Source organism: Ornithorhynchus anatinus, chromosome 2 (genome assembly GCF_004115215.2).
Source record: "Ornithorhynchus anatinus isolate Pmale09 chromosome 2, mOrnAna1.pri.v4, whole genome shotgun sequence".
NCBI lineage: Eukaryota > Metazoa > Chordata > Mammalia > Monotremata > Ornithorhynchidae > Ornithorhynchus > Ornithorhynchus anatinus.
This window is the reverse complement of record NC_041729.1, coordinates 154,155,880-154,175,526: the sequence shown is the minus strand read 5'-3', so window position 1 is coordinate 154,175,526 and position 19,647 is coordinate 154,155,880. Positions and strand designations below refer to the sequence as shown.

Below are 19,647 nucleotides of genomic sequence, written 5' to 3'. Positions count from 1 at the left end.
ATCGTTTCTACGTTGGAGCGGCTTATCATACCTAACTAGCCAGTAACATTAGTTCTAAATATTATCCCCACAGAGAGTTTCTCGAGCAAAACTGACTTCAGGAAAGTTGGTCTCTGAGGTTCAGTTTCTGCATATGCACAATGGGTGAAATTAGATCCATCTTCCATGGACTTTATAAGAAAGTTATTCTCCTCATTATTGTTTGTTAAGCACTTGCTATGTGTCAAGCACAGTTCTAAGCGCTGGGGTCGATACAAGTTAATCAGGTGGACACAGTCCTTGTCCCACATGGGCTCTCAGTCTAAGTAGGAGGGAGAATGGCTATTTAATAATAATAATAATGTTGGTATTTGTTAAGTGCTTACTATGTGACGAGCACTGTTCTAAGCGCTGGGGTAGACATAGGGGAATCAGGCTGTCCCACGTGGGGCTCACAGTCTTAATCCCCATTTTACAGATGAGGGAACTGAGGCACAGAGAAGTTAAGTGACTTGCCCACAGTCACACAGCCGACAAGTGGCAGAGCTGGGATTCGAACTCATGAGCCCTGACTCCAAAGCCCATGCTCTTTCACTGAGCCACGCTGCTATTTGATCTTCATTTTACAGTTGAGGAAACAGAGACACAGTGAAGGTCAGTGACTTGCCTAAAGTCAAACGGCAAGCCAGTGGAGGAACCCAGGCCTCAAACTCCTAGGCCCATGCTCTTTCCACTAGGCCATGCTGTTTCTCATGTATCAATGGGGATTATTACTATTAATAATAATACTAGTAATAATCATGGTCTTTGTTAAGTGCTTACTGTGTGTCAGGCACAGTACACTAAGCACTAAGGTGGATATAAGCAAATTGGGTTGAACACTGTCCCTGTCCCATGGTGAGGGGAGCTCACAGTCTCAATCCCCATTTACAAATGAGGTAACCGAGGAACAGAGGAAGTGAAGTGACTTGCCCAAGGTCACACAGTAGACAAGTGGTGGAGCCGGGATTAGGACCCACGGCCTTCTGACTCCCAGGCCCGTGCCCTGGCCACTAAGGTGTGGACTGAATCCTATGTGGGACAGGGACTGCATCCAACCCAATTATCTTGTATTTACCACAGCGCTCAGTACGGCGCCTGGCATGCAGTAAGCACTTAATACCATAAAAAAAGTGTACCGAGCATGATAAGAATCTAAAAGAAAATGATTCAAGATACATAAACCGCCCGGATATCAGTCTTACAGTAATTGGGAGTCAAAAGACCTGGGTTCTAGTCTCAGCTCAGCCACTCGTCTGTTGTGTGACCTTGGGCAAGACGCTTTACTTCTCTGCGGCGGTTACCTCGGCCGTAAAATGGGGTTAAAATGCCCCTCCCTCTGACTTGGACTGTGAGCCCCATATGGGAAAGGGACTGAGTCCAACCTGGTTACCCCGGCACTTAGAACAGTTCTTGATACGGAGCAAACACTTAACAGATACCATAATGATTCCTTTTGCTTAACTTCAAGTTTAAAGTATTCTTATATTCAGCAGGCACTGGAACATTTTGAGAATTTAATTCCTGTGACCACCAAGTAGACAAATGACTATCAATCAATCAGTGAGAAGCAGCATGGCCTAGTGGAAAGAAGCAGCACAGGCTTGGGAGTCAGAGGACCTGGGTTCCAATCTCAGCTCTGCCCACTTGTCTGCTGTGTGACCTTGGGCCTCAGCTACCTCATCTGTAAAATGGGGATTAAGACTGTGGGCCAATGATCGTGTCTGACCCAGTTATCTTGTGTCTACCCCCCGCGCTTAGTACAGTGCTTGGGACAAAGTAAGCATTTAAGAGATACCACAATTACTTTATTATTATTATTATTATTAAAGTGAGTAATGGCTTTTCATCCTCAAACTTGGGCAACCGTCGATATATACGAGAAAGTATGTTGCACGTAAACTTATGTACTTATGTATTTCGCTTAACAGAGAATTCAGTAAGCTTATGCTGCTATTCAACTTCTGGTCCAAGCACTCAGTAGAGAGCTCCGCACCCAGTAAGCGCTCAAATATCATCGACTGAGTCTCCATAACTTCTATGAGTGAAAAGCTGCCAGAGACGGGAACGTGCTTCTGTTCAACATTAGTTTACTCCCACTTTTTAAAAGGCTTTATATATTAGAAAATGAAGATAAAGATATTTGTAAAATGGATTTCATTTCAGTTGACAAACTGTTGTAATACATAAATTATTCTAAAATGTAATTACAGTTCATATTGCTAAATTAAATCAGTAATCGACATGATGGCTATGTTATTCACCACAGTTTCCCAGCACTTAATTCCTATATTTGCATGACTATGGCTTTTCAAAGAGTGGCACACTCCATTACATCCACACACGTATGCATGTATACGCATATATACACGCATGTATATATATACACACCCCCACAACACATATATATTTCTAAAAACTTTGATAGATCAAAGTACCCCTTCGAGAAATGGAAAATCCCTAATATTCATTTAAAACATTCACTTTTGAATTTGCTTTCAGTGGGGAATCAATACGTCCTCTAAAAGTCATGAGCTTTAGAGTCGTTCCACTGAAAGAATTGTTCTTGGTCACTGTCAGTCACTTAAAAGCTACTTGAGAGAAGACACAAACTTTCTTTTCGACTGAAAGCACTCCATTCCATTTGCTGCATCCAACCAGACTGCCCCTTACACCAAACGAACAGTTTTCCTCCAAAGTCACTACCTGTCATAACTACCACAGTGAGGCTGATAAAAAGGACTCAGGTATCCCAGGTCCTTTGGAGAATTTTTCCCCCAGCCCATCTGAAATGGGGCAATACCATCCCAGGGAGGAAATTATTTGGTCAAGCAAAAAATCTGACCACCACATGCCTCTCTACTATTTACCAACTCATGCAAATCTTCATGGGCCTTTATTTCCAAAAACAAATGCTTCAACTTTTTCCTAGAACAATGAATTTGTGTAGCCTAGCTACAACCCTACAATAACAAACCTGAGTAACGCCACAGGGAGGAAGATCAGGTTTAGCTAGGAGCATAGTTCAACAACCAGCTTTCCAAAGAGAGTACAAACCATAAATGAGCTGAGAACTATTTGAAGAGCAATAAACTACCTTGACAGCAATTTTTGAAGGAAATACCCTAAGTCCAAGAGGTGATAAGAATCTTTTCAGGATTTTTAAAATTTCAATTTGCAACACACTTTTAGAAGCAGAATCTGATCCAGACGGTTGGCTTTAACAAAAGCCAAAAAAAAACCAAAAAAAAAATCTTGTGAATTTTTTGCAGTTTATATCTTTACTATACTCCTTTGATATGACTATCACTAAGGAATCTCTTTTTTTTTTAACCCCAAAATGTTAAGTTTTTGTGAGAATCAATTCTACTTTACCTTTCAAAAAGCTGAAGGAGGTTCTAGGGCTAGAAGGGGTTTTATTAAAAAGAAAAAAATGAAATGAAATGAGATTTTTAAAAATCTCACCTCAGTTGAAATGGATGTAAAAAAGCTCAAGGTTTCACCGCCACAGTTGGCCAACCCAAAAGGACTAATGTTATTCCAATGTACCAGCAAATCTTTAAAGTGACATTCTTTACTGCTATATGCTCATAATGGAAATGAATAAATGAATGTGGTCCAAAATATAAACTACCCATTTCCCCATTCCCGGATCCGTTTTTTGAAGATAATTACTTTCCCGTACCTTTAAGTATACTTTAAAGAAATCATATGCCAAACATACAGCCTTTTCAGCAAGCAGAGATATCTAAGGTTTTCCAGACTTCCGTGCAGCTCAATAACTGCTCCGCAGTCTTGTGAACTCTACAACTTCAAGCCTGAAGTCAATCTAGGACAGCCAATAGAAAGTGCACCTGTGCAATTACTACATTTCCTAATTCAGAAAGCTAAATCTGTCACACAAAAGAATAGCTTGGATGCAGTAAGGTGAAATGCAGAAACCAAGCATGCCGGTTGCATTACAGTTCAGGAGCCTACCGATACTGTCACTGGCCAAAATTTTCAAGAAGTATTAATACAAAATCTCACTGTAAACACTGAAACAAGGGCTGCCTAAGGACACTCTGCATGTGAAACTTTTAATCCCGGGAGATGTCCGTGCCTTGCCCATTTGCTCTAAGATTCGTGTTTGGATCTTCTGGGGTAATTTGGCAAAAAAAAAAAAAAATACTTCTGAAAAAAGGGTGAGAAAAATATATTCGCCTGAAGTAAAGCACGCACCGGCTTTTTAAAAAGAAAAAAAAAGTTGCTTTTAGACTCAACAAGTTCTGCCACAAGTCTGAGGAAAAAAAAAAATTTCTTATCTTTCTTAAAGAAGTCGATTTTTTTTGCATGTATAAGCAGCTCTTTTCCCATTCCAAGTCACAAATGCCTTAGGCAATCGTGGGTCCTAGAATCATCTAAAAATATACATTTTTACTGTGAAAACGGAACAATATCCTCCAAACTCCACAAACTATAATCACTCCACAAGAGAGGACCCATTTTTACATTCAGAATGCGAAAAATCATAACAGCCCAAGTCTCTGAAACAAAGCAATTTTTTTCCCCCCGAGGGACATAAAAGTTTCAGGAACTATCAACTCCCTAAGCGAGCCATCACCTTTCCGCCCCTGTCAATACAAAACCATCGATTACCATGTCACAAAAGACTCCTCTTGACCAACACGGGGCCGCCCAGAAGGGTCTCAGATGCAACGTCAAAACAGCAAGGCAACTTCCACCTTTGCCTGTTTAATCACCCACCCCCTGGATCAATACTCGATGGGAACCGTCAGGCCCTATTTGGAAACCTGGAAAACGTTGAACGGACGCGTACCCTCGAAACAAGAAAAAAAAAAGGAGAGGAAAAAAAGAAAGAAAATCACCTTACAGGCCAAACGGAGTCTTTTAAGAGTCACCGTGACTTACCGCAAGTAATACTGTTTTAAAGCAAAGGCAGCGTTAGAACAACTTCTGGGAAAGTTAAACTCTTCTACAATTTCTCCCCACTGATTCTTCTCAGAAACCTGTTAAAAACACAAGACACACATGTCTCAGAGTGAGGGCAGCCCGGACCCGGCCAGGAAATAAACACGTCTTCCACCGCCATCCGGGGAGACCCGAGGCCAAGCCTGGCATTCGGGGTGGTTCCACCAGGCTTTTCCGAGAAGGTTCGACCTCGATCCCTTCGTTCCCTCCCGTCCTCCCTCCCCGCCCCCCCCCCCAAAGAATCCGGTATCGATCGGCATTTGTCTGCGGGGGGGGGGGGGGACACACACGAAGAAGGGTTGGTGTTCGGTGGGTTTGTTTTGTTTTTGCAGCCCGGACAATAACCAATGGCAAGTCCCTCTGTCGCCCCCTTTTAAATCTCAACGCGGTCCGTTTCCACCCCAAAAGGGGGGCGCGGGGGTGCGGGTGGCAATTATAATCCCAAGTTCCAAAGGATCGATAAGGGTCCCGGCCGGTCGGGGGGCCGCTCCCGCCCGAGCCTCCCCCCGGCTCTCTCCATCTCTATAGGCCCTTCTTTGAGGCCTACAGTTTCTGCCTAGCCTTGAAGCCTAAGATGGCTATTTGGAGACAGGTCCCGGTTTCTTTTGTTAGCGAGATAAACGGAGGGGGACGGGGCCGAGGCCGCGGCCCCCGCCGGCCGGGGAGGCACGTCGCGGCCCATTATCGATGGGGAAGCCCTGCCCGCGCTAATTTTGAGTTGCAACGAAAACTGCTCTGCGAGTCTGGGTCCGTGTGTGTGTGAGAGGGAGAGAGAGAAGGAGGGAGGGAGGGAGTGAGGGAGAAGGAGGGAGGGAGTCAGTCTCCGCCTGGGCTACGGCGGCGGCGCTCGGAACGGGCCCGGCCGGCGAGGGCACAAACGGGGTCCGGGCGAGCGGGAGGGAGGGAGGGCCACCGGCCCCGCACCCCCGACTGGCCCGAGCCGCGGCCGGGGCCGGTGCGCGGGGCTCCCCTCCTCCTCCACACGCACAGGAATCCCCCCCTCCCCCGCCACCATCCCCTCCCACCCATCGCCCGCACACAACCCACCAGGCCAAAAAAATCAACCCCCCCACCCCCCCCGCCGGAGCCCACCCCTCCCGCCTTTGCCACCGGCTAAGGAGGAAAAAAAACACACCAAGAAATAAATCGTCTGACGCCCCCCCCTCTCCGGAGACCTCCCCCCACCCCGGGCTCCGGGGTCAGAGGGGACTTTTTTTTTTTTTTTCGGAGGGGGCTAGCGGGAGGGAAATACGAATGAAAACTTCCACTCACCTTGGCGAATCCGCCTAAAGTAGTGACTCTGGTGTAGAGACCGTGGAGATCCAGCTCCTTCCCACCCACCGCGGGGAGCTTCTTAAAAGGCGACCTAGGGCGGAGAGCGAGAAAACGGCGCACTTGTCAGTGGGGGTCTCCCCCGTGCCCCCCTCCCGTCCCCCCCGCTCTTCTCTCTCCCCGGAGCGTCCTCCCGGGTGGGAGAGTTTGCCTCGGCCCCGGCTGGCCCCCCGGCCGGCCCCCGCCTCTGCCGCCTCTGCCTCTGCCGCCCCCCCCAAACCACCCCCCCGGCGCCCGCCCCCCGGCTTTCGCTCTCACCCTCTGCTGTGGTGGAACTGCCGCAGCTCGTCCAGGAAAGCCAGTCCTTTTCTCCGCTGGTCCGGCGGCGCCTTCCCCGTCGAGTTTGCCATTTTTTTTTTTTTTTTTAAAAAAAGGGGGGGGTGTTTTTTGGGGGGGAAAAAAAAAAGAAAAAAAAAACGGATCGGTGGTTTTAAAAGCGCCCCCCGCTCCCTTCGCTTCCTACCAGAGCCCGGAGCCCATTCCTCGGCCGGCGGCGGCGGCGGCGGCGGCGGGGCTCAGTCATGGGCCGGCGGCGGCGGCAGCAGCGGCGGCGCAGGGAGGGAGGGAGGGAGAGCAGAGAGAGGGAGGAGGAGGAGGAGGAGGAGGAGGGAAGAGGGAGGAGGGGGAGGTAGTGGTAGTGGCGGAGAAGGAGGAGAAAGGAGATGGGGGTAGGGAGGGGGGGGAGGAGGGAGGCGATGCAAGGGGACCGAGACGGAGGGAGATTTGCTAAAAAAGTTTAAAGAAATCAGAGCGAAACCGAAGGGGTAGATGACGGCCGGATCTGCGCCGCACACGCAGGGCCCCAGCCGCCCGCCCCCCTCCCTCTCTCCCTCCCTTAGGCCTGCCTCCCTCCCGCCCTGCCTCCCTCCCTCCCTCCCTCCGTCTCTCAGCCCCGCCGGGGAGAGCGATTCAACATGGTTCGACCGGGGGAGGAGGGGGCGGCTCCGACGAGGCCGAGGGGAAGGAAGGGGGAGAAGGGGAAGAGTCGGTGGCGGAGGCCGGGCCTGTGTGGGGCTGTGGAGAGAGGGGGTCGACTGGGTGGGAAGGGGGGGGGGCTACGGAGGCGGCTCCGTGAAGCGATCGCTTCCCCGCTCGGCCTCACACCGGCCACCGCGGAGGCGGCGGGATTGACCGTCGCTCTCGCTTCCCTTCAGACAAAAAGATTGAGGAGGAGAAGGAGGAGGCTGCTGGGCCGTCGGCCGCCTCGCCGCTCGGCCGCGGCCGCCGCCACCGCCGGGGAAGCGGAGCGCCGACCAGCGCCCCCCAAGGGCCGGCCCCGCGCACTGCGCCCGGCTCCACACGGCCCCGGCAGTTCCTCGCGGGGAACAATAGACTCCGCTCGCCGCGGTTAAGGGCTCATCTGCAATGTGCCCTTCGCTTTCACACACAAAGCCGGGCGGAAAGGGGAGGGGGAGAAGGACGAGGCAGGGAGGGGGGTGAGGAACGGCTTCTACCGGTTCTTAGGGGCGAGGGGGGGACACGCTCGCTTCTTCCCCCACTTCTCTTCGGGTTGCTTGTTTTTGAACCAATGTCCCCATCACGGGGAAGTGGAGAAGGGCAGGGAAATGGGGGAAGATTCAAAAATGAAATAACTTCAAATCCAGCGACTTTTTCCTGCGCTTTTTCCCACCGACAGCGGTCGAAACTTAGTGTTCGGGGGCCTCCTTGGCGACGTTTTCCCCCGACACGCCCGCCAAACTTTTGGAAAAGGGATCAGGCAGGGTAGCCTTTCGGCAAAATAGAAATCGGGTGGTGGTGCCTTCGTCTGGAACTTCCCCGTTTGCCTCTTTCAGTGAAGGGGGAAAGTGGGTGAGCCTTCCTCCCCGGCTTTGAAGTTTCCAAGCGCGGCATCGAGCTGTACCATCGATCGTCCCAGAGTTTTGTAAAAACTTTAATCCTGCCTTTGGGGAGGGGGCAAAAAAGGGTAGCTCGAATAATGCCTAACCCATATCTGGGGTGTCCGCGCTGAGGACAGAGACTGAAATGTAAAAACACCCAAACTCTAGCCCACGCCCCCAGACTGTGGTAGTTTGTGGCAGTCCCCCCCAACCCCCTTTATTTTTGCAATCGTTCGAATAAGGTCATCTAAAAGGCATTTGGGCACTCATTAAAGGGCTTCATAAATACCCCCGTAACTCCCACCATTACTCCCACCTCGGTCGAGTGAGACAGATGAATCAACCGAGGGATACCTGCCTGTAGTTTGCCTGTAGTCTGCCTGTATGTGCCTGTAATTTGCCTGTATATGGGGCGATTTTTATCTGCAGAGTAGTTCACAGATGTTAATTAAGCCTCGCACCACCCCGGTCGGGAAGGTATCATTACCCCCATTTCACAGATGAGAACAGCCAAGGCGATAAAGCCATCAATCAAACGACTGGTCGGAGGCCGCCGGCTAAATCAGGATCGGATTTGAAGCTCAGCTCTGCGCCTGGCACGGCCGGCGACCCCTGGGGCAGCGACATCTCTCTAGGGAATCAAACCTTCCCTCTCTCTCACCCACCCCCCCTCCAGGAGCGTGTGTGTGTGTGTGTGTTTTTTGGGTGTGTTTCGGGGGTGGTTCCTCCGAAAAGTTGGTTACGGGTGGGGGTCGAATCGGTCCGATCTAAAGGGGGGAAAATGGGAGCAGGTCGGGGGCCAAAAAGTGGGGCTCGATGGGGAAGAAGTTGGCCGAGGAGGGAGGAAAATCGGCTTGCCCCCGGTTGAACGGATTCCCCAAAGTGGGTAGTTGAGCCCGGCCCCTTACGTAACTGTCAGCGCCGGGGATTCCCTAGAGGGGGTCACTCCATTCAACCATTACACACAGCCCCGGCCGCCGCCGCCGCCGCCGATGCTGATGCTGAAGGCTGAAGGCTGAAGGCTGAGGCCGCCTCACAAAATGGCGGCGCCCATAGAGGACCCAGCGCCGCCGCCTCAGCCCCATTTTGTGCGAGCCCAGAGATCTGTCAACAAGGACCGGCCCCCGTCGGCAGGCTGAGCCCGGGAGAGGCGGCCCAAGGGACGGCACGGACAGAACCGCCGCCTCAGGGAAATACCGACGGCTTGCTTTCTGCGGGGGGCCCATCTTGCTGGTGGTGGTTTTTTTTTATGGAAGGCGGAGGGCGTGACTGAAACTGAGGGAAGCGATGGAAAGTGGCGGCGGCGGAGAGACCTCCGGGCGGGAGGCTCCTCGGCTTGGGGCCCGGGCCCTCGGTGTCCGTGGGCCTCGGGCGGCGGCGGCGGCAGCGGGGAGGACGATCCCCGCACCGGGACGGGCTGGGGAACTTGGGGGCGGGACGGGCCCGGGCCCCGGCTGGGCCATGGGGGAGAGGTTCCCCGGAGGGAGGGCGAGGTTGGGTACTCTCCGCGGACGCTCTGCCGGGGAGCCGAAAAGCGGAGGGAAACGGCCCGGCCGAGACCTCTTCCTCCTCGGCCGCCTGCGGCCTGGGCCTTTGATGGACGTCGGTGGGAGCCGGGACGGGACTCGAGGGAGGACCGGCCGGGCCTTGCTAGCCCGGGACCTGCTAGCCCCTGCTTGCCCCCGGAGGCCGTTGCCTAGGAACCGGGGTCGCCCCTGGACCGGCGCCGGTCCCCTCTTCTTCGGGATGGGCGACACAGCGTGGGCCGGGGCAACCGCAGAGTCGCCCTTGGGCTTGTCAACCGTGCGCCGGGCTAACGCATTTGCAGCCCGTCGCACCAATTTAGCGGGACAGGTGTCCCAGTAAACGGGGCCACCCAACCCTGGCCCACCTGCGGGGCTCGCTGCATTTTCATCCGAGTAGCCGCGTTGGAGGAGGGCTGCTTTTGTGGGGGGAGACGCGGGGGAGGGTGCCGTGAATTGGCTTTAGACGCAGTGGCTTCTGTCGGCCGCGAGATGCCCCTTTTGGAGGATTCGCTCCCCAACACGGCCGGGGGATTGTAAAATGTTGTCCTTCCCTAGTCCCGAGTACTCGAGCTCTTCTTGCAGGGTATCGTTGAAATGCAGACGCCCTTGGAGGGTGAAGCTGGCGTTCACAGGCTTTGGGAAGGAAAAGATAGGCCCCCCTGCGGACCATTGAAAGGCCCACGTAATAAAATAGAGGAAGCTTACCATTACTGTACGTTCGGTTTTTCAGCGACCATGTGAGAATAAAAATCATCGCCTATTAAAAAGTTTTTGGCTTATTGGTGTGAATGGAGGATGGATCAATGTCAGTGTGAATAGGGAAAGCAGAAAAAAACTAGAAATACGGTAGGTCATGGCAAAGGGGGTTGGTTCGGTTTGGAATGAAGTCGTTTAGGATGCTCTAGCTTCAGGTAGTCATTTGTCTTGGCCTGCACCGATGCTTTTCTTTCTGCATAGCTTTTTTTTTTTTGCCTTGCGTTCAGCTGCTGCTCTCTGAAGGTTATGCCCAGCCACTGCTCCTTCACACGCCAGGCTTTCCACAGCCCTGTGGCTACTACGGCGCTCTGCAGGGATTTTCACCACTGCTGGGTTTTGGTTTTTTTCCCCCCCTCATTCCAGCAGTGCTGAAGGTGTACCTATTTAATAAATTTAGTCGCAGCAAACGATACCTAACTCTCTAGCCGGGGACAGTGTCTGTCAGCGACCGAGAAGCCTGGTCAGATTAAAAACAAAACCCAACAACAGTTTACCTCATGTTTTTAATTTTTTTCCTTTGGGGAAACTGAAGTCAGTCATAGGAACAGAGAACACTTTCTCCCAGGTTATAGTAGCGGTACTCTTAGTTCTGTAATTCACTACATTACAACTTATTCCCATTACAATAGCGTACGAGTGGACAGTAGAGCAGATGGAGGCAGAAAAAGAGAAGTGTAAGAGTTAGGGTGTTGACAATTTAACATTAATAACTGGACGTGTTCAACTAATTAGGCCAACCAATATAATGAAATGTGGTCTGTGGTATTACGACTTGAGAAAAACTGTTTATGATATGTGACATAGTTCGAAACTGCGTAAATCTGATACCGTAGGAAAGGATCTATCTTAGGTTTTTTGGGCAGTGAATAGAAAGCAGTGCCCTCGTGCGTGTACTTAAAATTCAGGCTTTCTGATTTGCCTTTTCAACTGCCTTTATGGTAATCTAAGCAAATCTCACTTTTTGTTTTGGAAACTGAAGTGTTCTCGTTTCATACAGAATTAATCAGGTCAAAAGCGGTAATATTTTGAAACTGTCCCCATCTGAGGATATTAAAATATGAAAAAAATCCAATGAATTCCATTACATCTCTGGTTTTTTGATTCCCAGTAGGTGAAGCAACTGGATGATGTCTATAAACATTCATTCATTCAATAGTATTTTTTGTGCACTTACTGTGTGCAGAGCACCGTACTAAGCGCTTGGAATGTACAATTAGGCAACGTTCAGACTTAATCGACTGGGATGCAGAAATTCTTAAATTAGCCTGCTTGGAGTATAATTTTGTAGCCAAGTGGTACTCAGAAATTCATAGAGCTGCATATGGTTTATTTATGGACGGTATATATGGACAGTAAATGAGTTGATTTGAATGAAGAGTTGAGGATGATATGCATGCATTTATTGTTTTACAATGTCACTGTTCCCCAACAGCATTATTTTCTCGTTACATGTGTCGGTGTAACCCAAAAGCATTCTTTCTTACACAAAAAAAATGTAATCTTTGCTATCTCGGTGCTTCTTCTCATGTCCAGGGCAAAACAAGGAGCTTGTTGCATGCGTGAAGGTTAATTAAAACATCAAACCCTGGGCTAGACTTTATATCTGATAGGGAATAAAATGGGTGTTGGTCACAGCGTTTTTACTTCAGTTTAGGATACCAAGTATAAGGTAATAGGGTCCTCGAAGCTGCAGTGTAGCTGTCTGGCAAACTGTTGAAGCTTCAGCCTAAGCTGTCAGTAGCCTTTTAAAAAAAAACAAACCAAAAAAAAAACCTAGCAATTGTTTTCTTATAATATCTGCTTTGGGAATGATAAGGGCTGTGTAATTACTAGTGCACAGCTCTGATGTCTTAAATAAAAAGCCTTAGAGTGAGATTGTTTTCAGTATTGCATTACAGTTGAATGGTAGTGTTTGATATGGGCAAGGGTTCCTAAATGTTTATTATCTGCTGGGCTTGCATCATAATAAGTGTTTTCCATGATGCCCCAACTCTGAATCTGTCAATTGTATGTTTTTAAGGTGACAAATGATTTAAGCGCTTAAGGGGAGAGAGGCTATATAAGCCACTATTAGTGGTCGAGTCACCCTTCAGGAACAACCCTGATGGAAGGAATTTTGGTCCTGAGACTTCAGAACTGAGAAGCTGTGCCAAAGAATTGATTTCAGTGCTAGTGGTTTGCACATATTTCCCTGTCAGTCTTGTACCTTTTTTTTTCTTTTTTATGGTATTTAAGTGCTTAGTATTTGGCAGGAAGTGTTGGGGCACACTGTGCCACGAACCAGTAGCTGGGTAGAGGTGCAGCACGTGGCTCAGCATTACTAACGAGAATAATTGTGGGGTTTTTTTATGGTATTTAAGCACCGGGGTAGATACAAGGTAATCGGGTTGGACACAGTCCATGTCCCTGATGGAACTCACTGTCTTCAGCGTGGCTTAGCAGAAAGAGCACGGGCTTGGGAGTCAGAGGTTGAGGGTTCTAATCCCGGCTCTGCCACTTGTCTGCCGAATTGTACATTCCAAGTGCTTAGTACAGTGCTCTGCACATAGTAAGCGCTCAATAAATATTAATGAATGAATGAATGCTGTGTGACCTTGGGCAAGTCACTTTACTTCACTGTGCCCCAGTTACCTCATCTGTAAAAATGAGGATTAAAAAATGTGAGCCCCACGTGGGACAGTCTGATTACCCTATATCTACCCCAGCACTTAGAAGAGTGCTCAGCACATAATAAGTGCTTAACAAATACCATAATTATTTATTATTATTATGATTTTACAGATGAGGTATCTGAGGCACAAAGAAGCAGAGCAACTTGTCCAAGGTCACACAGCAGACAAGTGGCGGAGCCAGGGTTAGAATCAAGGTCTTTCTGACTTCCAGGCCCAGGATCTTTCCACTAGACCAGGCTGCTTATCACACATTTGTTAAGCGTTTTGCTCTATGCCAAGCTTGACACAAAGCGCTGAGGTAGATAAGAGAATCAGGTCGGGTACAGTCCCTGTCCCTCATGAGGCTTACAATCTCAGTGCAGGCAGAGGATCTTTACGTACATGTCATTGCTACAAATTAATATCACATTTAGTTCGGGCCACGTAAAAATCATTTGGGTGTGTTTTCAGGAGCACCAACAATTTGTCTGGGGACTTTATAAAGCAAGTTCTCTAAGGGAACTGGGAGATGTAAAATTTGATCTAAGTTCAATAAATGTTTGTCCACTGTACTTTTAACAAAATAGGTAGAAGATCTTTCCTTAGCCCCTAACTAAAAATGACTACTTAAACTTCGGAGTATTCGACAGGAAGCAAGATATTTCCATTTTAAAGGTAAATTCAAAACTAAGCCCAGGAAAGTGACACTGGGAAACAATTATTTGCCGACCTAAAGAATAACTACCCCATCTAGTTTCAGTATTATAATAGTATACTTGCTTTGCTGACTTCATTGACAGGCAAGTCACTGTTTGTAAAACTGTGTGGAGCATTTCAGAGAGTTTAAAATAGAGTAAACAGACCTGGTCCCTGGCCTCAAGGATCTTATAATGTAGTGGGTGGGAGAGAGAGACAGATGCTACAATAGCACACAGATTGGAGGAAGAAGGAAAAACATTTAATGTTTCAAAATGAGAGAAAATCCATAGTCACAAAAATATGTAAAGAATTGAAAATTTTTATGGCAAAAATGATAAAATGTTCAGATAGTCTACTCTGCAAACGTAACAGTTGTTACATTAAAGGGGCTTGATTATTTCATTTCTTTGGTATAATAACTCTTCTTACCTTGCACTTTAGGACATATTCATTTAAAATTTAGACACGACAAATTAAATTTATACGTGGTATAGATTGAATTCTTGGCTTGCTTTAACACGAAGATGTTGGCACTTTTCTTGAAGTCCATCCACAAAATAAGTGCAGGTATAGGACTATCATAGGGCCTGTCAGGGCAATGGCCCTGAACTCCTCACTTCACTGCTTCTCGGGTACTGCTGTCAATCACGGCCCTAGGTGGGGAGAATGGGTGGGCTGGGGAGATCAATGGGTAATTTGTTGTGTGCCGAGCACTGGAGTAAGCTCTGGGGTAGATATAAGATAACCAGGTCCCATAGAGGACTCACAAGATAAGTAGGAGGGAGAACAGGCATTGAATCCCCATTTTGCAGATGAGGGAACTGAGACACAGAGAAGTTACGTGACTTACTCAAGATCACATGGCAGGCAAGGGACGGAGCTGGAATTAGAACCCGGGTCCTCTGATTGCCAGGCCTGTGTTCTTTCTACTAGGTGACTCCGCTTCCCTGGCAGCAAAGGGTTTCTTGTGACTAGAACATGTCTACCAACTGCACACAGTAAGCGCTCAATAAATACGATTGAATGAATACTCTCCCAAGCACTTAATACAGTGCTCTTCGCATAGTAAGCACTCAATAAATTCAATTGATTGATTGTCTTGTCACTGCACACCTGTCATTGGTCAGCGGGAAGAAGATCTTTTAAAGGCAAAGCATGCTTCAACCTCCTTCTCTTCCTTTCATTCAATCCCTTCTTTCCCTTTATTGAATTTTTGCAAGGGTAGAATCTCCCTTTTCCCCTCCGGGAGAGACCTGGTACCTCTTTCCCTCTCCCCCCACCTCCTATCCTATTTATTTTGTTAGTGAGGTGTACATCCCCTTGATTCTATGTATCGTGATTATATTGTCTTGTTATTTTGTCCGTCTCTTTCCACTGATTAGACTGTAAGCCCGTCATTGGGCAGGGATTGTCTCTATCTGTTGCCAAATTGTATATTCCAAGCGCTTGGTACAGTGCTCTGCACATAGTAAGTGTTCAATAAATACTATTGAATGAATGAATGCTGGCACTTCTAAGGCCCTCAGCCCTCATGGAGAGGTGCTTCTAAATGGAGACAAATGTGAACAAGATAACGTAGGCCTGAGGTTCCAGGCAGTTTCACCAGGATGGGTAAGATGGTCAGTAGAGACAGCAGTGGGGGCATTAAGTCTCCAGTGAGTTGACTGAGTGTTTGGTTTTTGGGTTTTTTTGGTATTTGTTAAGCGTTTACTCTGGGCCAGGTACTACGCTCTAGGGGAGATACAAGGTTGGACACAGCCCATGTGCCACATGGGTCTCATATTCTTAACCCCTATTTTACAGATGAGGTAATTGAGACACAGAGAAGAGAAGTGATTTGCCCAAGGTCACACAGACAAGTGGCAGAGCCGGGATTAGAACCCAGTCCTTCTGACTCCCAGACCCGTGCTCGATCCACTAAGCCTTCTCTGGAAAGAGAAGGGGAGAGAGATTTAGAGGTCAAATTTCCACTCTTAGTCAATGATACTAAGTGCCACTATACTAAGCGCCTGGGAGAGTAAAAATCGTCAGTAGATGAGTTCCCTGCCCTCAAGGACTGTGCAATCTAGCTGGAGGTGGCAGAGACTAAAATGCTTCATAGAAGGAAGAAGTGAATTCATTCAATAATATTTATTGAGCGCTTACTAGGAGCAGAGCACTGTACTAAGTGCTTGATATATGTTACTGCTTAATAGGGTAGGTGAGTCGTTATGTACAGAAGTGTGTATTTGGTGCCCGAATAATAGTTGGGGGGGGGGTGGTGGTGCATAACCTGGAGGGAAGAAAAATTAACTGGGCATAGGAATGTGATTTTTAGAAAGGCTTCGAAGATGGAGAGAACTTTGGTTTGCCAGAATTGAAGAATGAGGGAATTCCAGGCTGAGGGAGAGGTGACAGCAAGATATCTGTGATGAGAAAGACAAATTTGAGAAGCAGTGAGAAGATTAGTTCATTACCCTATTTATTTTGTTAATGAATTGTACATCGCCTTGATTCTATTTAGTTGCCATTGTTTTTACGAGATGTTCTTCCCCTTGACTCTATTTATTGCCATCGTTCTTGTCTGTCCATCTCCCCCGATTAGACTGTAAGCCCGTCAAACGGCAGGGACTGTCTCTATCTGTTGCCGACTTGTTCATCCCAAGCGCTTAGTACAGTGCTCTGCACATAGTAAGCGCTCAATAAATAGTATTGAATGAATGAATGAATGAATTAGTTTGAGAAGAAAGCAGAGAATAAACTGGGGTGTAGTGAGAGAAGAGAGTGGCTATGTAAAAGAGTGCTGATTGCGGGCCTTAAAGTCAATGATCAGGAGTTTCTGCTGGGTGCAGGGAAGACTATTGAAGGTTTTTGAAGAGAGAGGACACGTGCAGAATATTTTAGAAAAATGCTTTGGGCAGCAGAGTAAAATATGGTCCAGAGAGGGATGAGACTGGAAGCAGAACCCAGTGAAAATGTTGATTCAGTAGTAAAGCAGGGATTCATTTTTTTCAATCGTATTTATTAAGCGCTTACTGTGCAGAGCACTGTACTGTGCTCTTGAGAAAGAACAATACAACAATAAGCAGTGACAACCCCTGCCCACAACGAGCTCACAGTCTCGAGGCAGGGGGACAGATGACATTAAAAATAAATAAAGTTACAGATATATACGTAACTGCTGTGGGGCTGGGGTGAAGGGCAGAGCCAAGGGGGCAAGTTAGGGTTATGCTGAAGGGAGTGGAAGATGAGGAAAAAGTGGGGCTTTGTCTGGGAAGGCCTCTTGGAGGAGATAGATGTGCCTTTAATAAGACTTTGAGGGGCTTGAGGTGGGGGAGAGTAATTGTCCATCGGATTTGAGGAGGGAGCGCGTTCCAAGGCAGAGGCAGAACGTGGACCAGGGATCGGTGGAGAGACACGTGAGGTCGAGGTACAGTGAGAAAGTTCGCACCAGAGGATCGAAGAATATGACAGAAGTTTGGACCAGGGTGGTGGCCGTTTGAAGAGGAAAGGGGGGATCCTGGAAATGTCGAGAAAGTAAAAACTGGCAGGATTTGGCAACCATCACAGTATACGGCTTGAACGAGATGAGGGAATCAAGGGTAATGCCAAGGTCATGGGCTTCAGAGACAGGGAGGATTGGTGATGTGGTCAACTGTGTTGGAAACGTTGAAAAGGGAGGATTTGGGAAGATGAAGAGTTCAGTTTTAAGACTTATTACATATAAGCTGCTAGCAGGACATCAAGGTGGAATCCTGAAAGTAAGAGGAAATGCCAGGAAGATTTGGGATTCATTCAAACTGAGATGGTAGATGAAGACGTAGGGTCGAGGAGTTCCCTTAAAGGAGTGAGGGGAAAAGTGTTTTCAAAGAGATGTCAGGATTCTATGACATTCTTTTTCCACTGATGGAAACGCTAGCTGAAGTCCCTTTCTATCAGTGTCATGCGTGGAGTTTTGGGGGAACTTATAGCTTAGAGATTTATGTTTTATATTTAGAAGCATTAGAAGAATGGACTTTCATCTCTTGGGATTTGAATATGTAACTTAATAGAATCAGTGTTTCCAATCAGACAAATGCTCTTATAACATTATTTTAGATACATAGCATTTCTATGTTCAATAAATATATAGTAGAACAGACTCCTAAGAATATATATATTTTTTTAAATCTGGCTTTTCCACACTTTGCAGTGTGATTGTTGACTGATAATAATAATAACAATGGTTTCTGTTAAGCACTTACTATGTTAAGCACTGGGATAGATGCAACAATATTAGGCTGGACACAGCCTCTGTCTCATTCAATAGTATTTATTGAGCGCTTATATGGGGCTCACAGACTAAGTAGGAGGGATGAGGAATCCCCCATTTTGCAGATGAGGAAACTGAGACATAGAGACGTTAAGGGGATTGCCCAAGGTCACACAGCAGGGAAGTGGCAGAGCTGGGATTTAGAATGTAGGTCCTCTACCTGTCAGGTCCATCCTTTTGACTGATCGATGGATCGATTGATCTTTCCACTAGGTCCCGCTGCTTGTGATGATACCTCTAATGAGAGTGAGCCCTTGGAAACTGAAGAAGTTTTATTTTCAGTGTCTGTTAAATTGCCTACAACCTATCTTTTCAGGTTTTAGGGATTTGGATCCAAGCTAATTTGCAAGTCTTCAGTAAGGATGTTCTACTTCCCTATGGTATTTTTTAATCTAGTTAGTCCTCTCGGATGTTATATTTGGCCTTAATGCGTTTGGTGATTAAGTTTAATGCCCAAGTAATACTGAACTTGAAATTGTGAATGATATTGATGGTATTTCTAAAATTGATAAACAAGTACTCCCTGACCAACTTCCTTTGCTTCACCAGCTCAGAAGAGGCAGACCAGGAGAAAATAGTTGGGAGTGGGTTAAGATGGAGATTTGAAGAACTGCTTTAGGGAAGCAGGATGGCCTAGTGGAAAGAGCACAGGCTTGGGAGTCAGAGGACCTGGATTCTAATGCCGTCTTCTCCACTTGTCTGTCTATGACCTTGGGCAAGTCATTTTAATTTCTTTGTGCCTCAGTTTCCTCATCTATAAAATGGGGATTAAATCCTACTCCCTCTTATTTAGACTGTGATCCCCGTATGGGATAAGGACTGAGTCCAACATGATTATCTTAACTTCACTCCAGCGCTTGGCACAAAGCAAGCTCTTAACAAATACCATTAAAAGGCTCTTAACAAATACCATTAAAAGGAACTTTGAAATTCAGGAGCCTTTTTGTTTGTTTTTAATGATACTTGTTAAGTGCTTACTGTGTCCTAGACACTGTAGTTTGCCCTGGGGTAGATACAAGCTAAAGAGTTTGGAAACCATCCATGGTCCCACAAGGGGCTCACAGTCTTAATCCCCATTTTACAGATGATAACTGAGGCACAGAGAAAATGAAATGACTTGCCCAAAGACACAGCAGACAAATGACAGAGCCTGGATTAGAGCCTAGGTCCTTCTGACTTTCAGGCCTGTGCTTTATCCACTGAGCCGTGCTGCTTTTCCATGTGGGCAAGGAACATGTCTACCAACTGTGTTCTGTTGTACCCTCCCAAACGCTAAGTACAGTCCTCTGCTCCCGATAAGCACTCAGTGGATACAATTGATTGATTGGGGATTCAAAACCTATCTCCCCTTTTTACTTTGAACCCCTTGTGGGTCAGTGATTAGAACCCTGATCCCTCTGACTCCCAGGCCCAGTTTTGTAGTTATACATATCAATTAGGGGTGCCCAGGCTCTGTCTGTAGATCCCGGGCCTGAATCTCAACCTAAGGCCTGCTTTAAGTATGTTGAATTGTTACCCCTTTCATATGAAACCTAGGCTGTGCCTTTATCCAAAAGTCTTACAGA

At 47.5% G+C, this 19,647-nt stretch overlaps 1 protein-coding gene across 2 annotated transcripts in view; it reads right to left on the bottom strand.

The window, feature by feature from the left end:
* The window catches only part of ARID2 (AT-rich interaction domain 2), a 187,294-nt gene extending 180,463 nt beyond the window's left edge, over nucleotides 1-6,831 (bottom strand). For both annotated transcript variants that reach the window (XM_029049784.2, XM_029049792.2), the window contains exons 1-3: nucleotides 6,580-6,831; nucleotides 6,262-6,355; nucleotides 4,930-5,027 (exon numbers count right to left, since the gene is read on the bottom strand). In XM_029049784.2, the coding sequence (XP_028905617.1) occupies nucleotides 4,930-5,027; nucleotides 6,262-6,355; nucleotides 6,580-6,671 (284 nt within the window). In that variant the 5' untranslated portion in view covers nucleotides 6,672-6,831. The remainder of the gene's footprint in view (nucleotides 1-4,929; nucleotides 5,028-6,261; nucleotides 6,356-6,579) is intronic.
* Nucleotides 6,832-19,647: the final 12,816 nt, after the last annotated feature.